Source organism: Sinocyclocheilus grahami, unplaced genomic scaffold (assembly GCF_001515645.1).
Source record: "Sinocyclocheilus grahami isolate Dianchi unplaced genomic scaffold, SAMN03320097.WGS_v1.1 scaffold12396.1, whole genome shotgun sequence".
Classification (NCBI taxonomy): domain Eukaryota; kingdom Metazoa; phylum Chordata; class Actinopteri; order Cypriniformes; family Cyprinidae; genus Sinocyclocheilus; species Sinocyclocheilus grahami.
Window position 1 is genome coordinate 1 of NW_015514396.1, and position 2,513 is coordinate 2,513.

The 2,513-nt window shown below is 35.3% G+C and overlaps 1 protein-coding gene across 1 annotated transcript in view; it reads right to left on the reverse strand.

Moving 5' to 3' along the window:
- Positions 1 to 88: 88 nt before the first annotated feature.
- LOC107578865 (unconventional myosin-VIIa-like) overlaps positions 89 to 2,513 on the reverse strand; it is a 5,642-nt gene continuing 3,217 nt past the window's right edge. Inside the window, exons 5-9 of the mRNA XM_016264770.1 lie at positions 2,179 to 2,298; positions 1,937 to 2,079; positions 1,597 to 1,807; positions 1,285 to 1,420; positions 89 to 252 (exon numbers count right to left, since the gene is read on the reverse strand). Coding sequence (XP_016120256.1) covers positions 101 to 252; positions 1,285 to 1,420; positions 1,597 to 1,807; positions 1,937 to 2,079; positions 2,179 to 2,298 — 762 coding nt within the window. The 3' untranslated portion in view covers positions 89 to 100. The remainder of the gene's footprint in view (positions 253 to 1,284; positions 1,421 to 1,596; positions 1,808 to 1,936; positions 2,080 to 2,178; positions 2,299 to 2,513) is intronic.

Sequence of the window (2,513 nt, forward strand, 5' to 3'; positions counted from 1 at the left end):
GCACACGTCTTTGCTTTTAATATGCAACCCTGACATAAACCTGCATGGCTAGCATTTGGCCCTCAGAGATCTGCAGCCTCGCTGGCGTGTCGTGAGCATATTAATGCTGAGCAAATATGGATTCGGTATTGGAAAAGGGCATCACCATAGCAACATCAGCTTGGAAGATCTGCTTGATGAACTTGTTTTTGGATGAGTGCATGAGTTGGATGATGTCACTGTGGAGGCTGTCTCGGTTTTTCTCCAGGAAACCTGAACAATGAACCAGGAGGAGATTATGTTACCTTTTCAATGGAAACATAAATATTTTCATTCTTATTTTATGAACATTTTTAATATGATGAATATGGGATAAAGTACAGCTAGATGGCTATTATTGCAAAATTGATGCCAAAAGAGTGTGTCATCCTGATAGGGCTTTATGATGCTATAATGACAGACTGATTGTATATTATTCTTGCTTGCTTATTAAGCAGCTATTTAGAAAATAAGGAAAATAGTCATGAAGTGTTGATTTGAGTTGAAATTACAGACTGAAAAGTGGCAAATAATTATATTGTATAATATTATATAAATTGCACTACTGTTCAGAAGTTTAGGGTCTGTTAGATAATTTAATATTTTTCAAAGACACCGCTTATTCTTTACCATGGCTGTATTTATTTGAGCAAAAAAAACTGTAAAAACAATAATACTGTGAAATATTATTCCAATTTAAAATATCTGTTTTTTTTATTTAACATAATTTAATGTAATTTATTCCTATGATGGAAAAGATGAATTTTCAATTACTCCAGTCTTCAGTGTCACATGATCCTTCTGAACTTATTCTGATATGTTGATTTGGTGCTCAAGTAACTTATTATTATCAATGTTGAAAACAGTGCTGCTTAATATCATTGTTGAAACCGATCATTTTTTAGGACTCTTTGATGAACATAAAATACTGTCACTCTTGATCAATTTAATGTATCCATGCTTGTGTATATTTTAGTGTATGAAAAATATATTTATATATTATGTTTATAAATTGCTGAATAATCATATAACTCATATTATTAACAACGATATTATTTCACTTTGAGAAACTACTGTATTCTCAAATATTTGCAAGGACAGTGTTTTAGAGATTAGAAACTGAAATTATACATAGAAATTCAATTTTTTTTTTGTATTTAAAGTGTTTTTACATTGTTGTGCCTTCTTTTGTTGTAAAGAGCTATACAAATAAATGTATTATTATTATTACAATTATCATTAACTGTTTAATTCAGTAATGTGTACCTTTAGTTTCATAATGCACCACTCCAGCAAAGTGCTGAATGCCAAACTGGGTCTCGTGACTGTGCTTAGGAGGGATGTAGTTGGTATTAAGTTTGTGCTGGGAGTTCAGCTTGTTCAGCATGGTAGCATCTGTTCCCTACGAAACACAGCATGAACAGAAACACAGCACACAGTCATGGTTAGATATCCACTGTTCAACTGATAAATAAAAAAAAAAGATGTAAGATAAGTACTCAGAAATGAACCAGCTATGTTCTGTGGTGCTCTATGGAAAGTCCAAATGCACAGCATATTAACAACCTCAAACTTTACCTTTGGGAACTTGCTCTCCTCATCAATAAGGGAAATTATATTCATAGGTTTGATGGCAATCATATCCAAGGCATCCTGGTTGTCGGTGAACTCGATGTGCTGCCAGTTGATATCTTCCAGGTTGTACTCCTCCTGCTCCAGCTTGAAAACGTGGCGAACGAAAAATTGCTGCAGGTTCTCGTTTGCAAAGTTGATGCACAGTTGCTCAAAACTACAGCAGGAATGAATAAGATTAGTACCAGTTTGACCAAAAATGCCTTTTAGGTGCAAGACCTGAGGCAGACGGGTTGTGTTTGCAGAAATTAAAACAATCTACAATTTTTTATTTACTAGTACTCACCTGTTAATAGTGAAATCCTCAAAGCCGAAGATGTCGAGCAGGCCTATAGACCTGCGAACAGTCTTGTTTTCTGTGGAAGGAGCCCTGTATATGGCGGCATTGATTTTATCCACTATCCACACAAATAACCGGCCATAGATTCCCTGATGGAGACAGAAATCACTCACTTAGTGGATATTGATGACTTCTGTGACAAACTGAAAATCAAAACTGGGCCGTTTATTGATTGGGAACAATCTCACCTTGACAAAGGCGTCACGGACATCCAGCCCCTGCTCCACGCTGAGAGGGGTAGACACACTTTCCCCCCTGGTGATCAGTGTACGTGTTGTCAGACATGTCATGACGTCCTGAGGGTCCACCTGCAGAAAGAACCAGCATAGTTCATTGACAGCCGACCAATTCAATAACTGGTCAAAGGTAAATATATTACGATATGAAGGCTACATTAAAAAAAAAATACAGAAAGGTCATGGAGTACAATATTAATATATTTATTTAATATAGCAATACACTGTTAAAATTAATGTTCCGAAATAAATAATTTCTTTTTTGTAACAGCATAGATGTGAAAAAT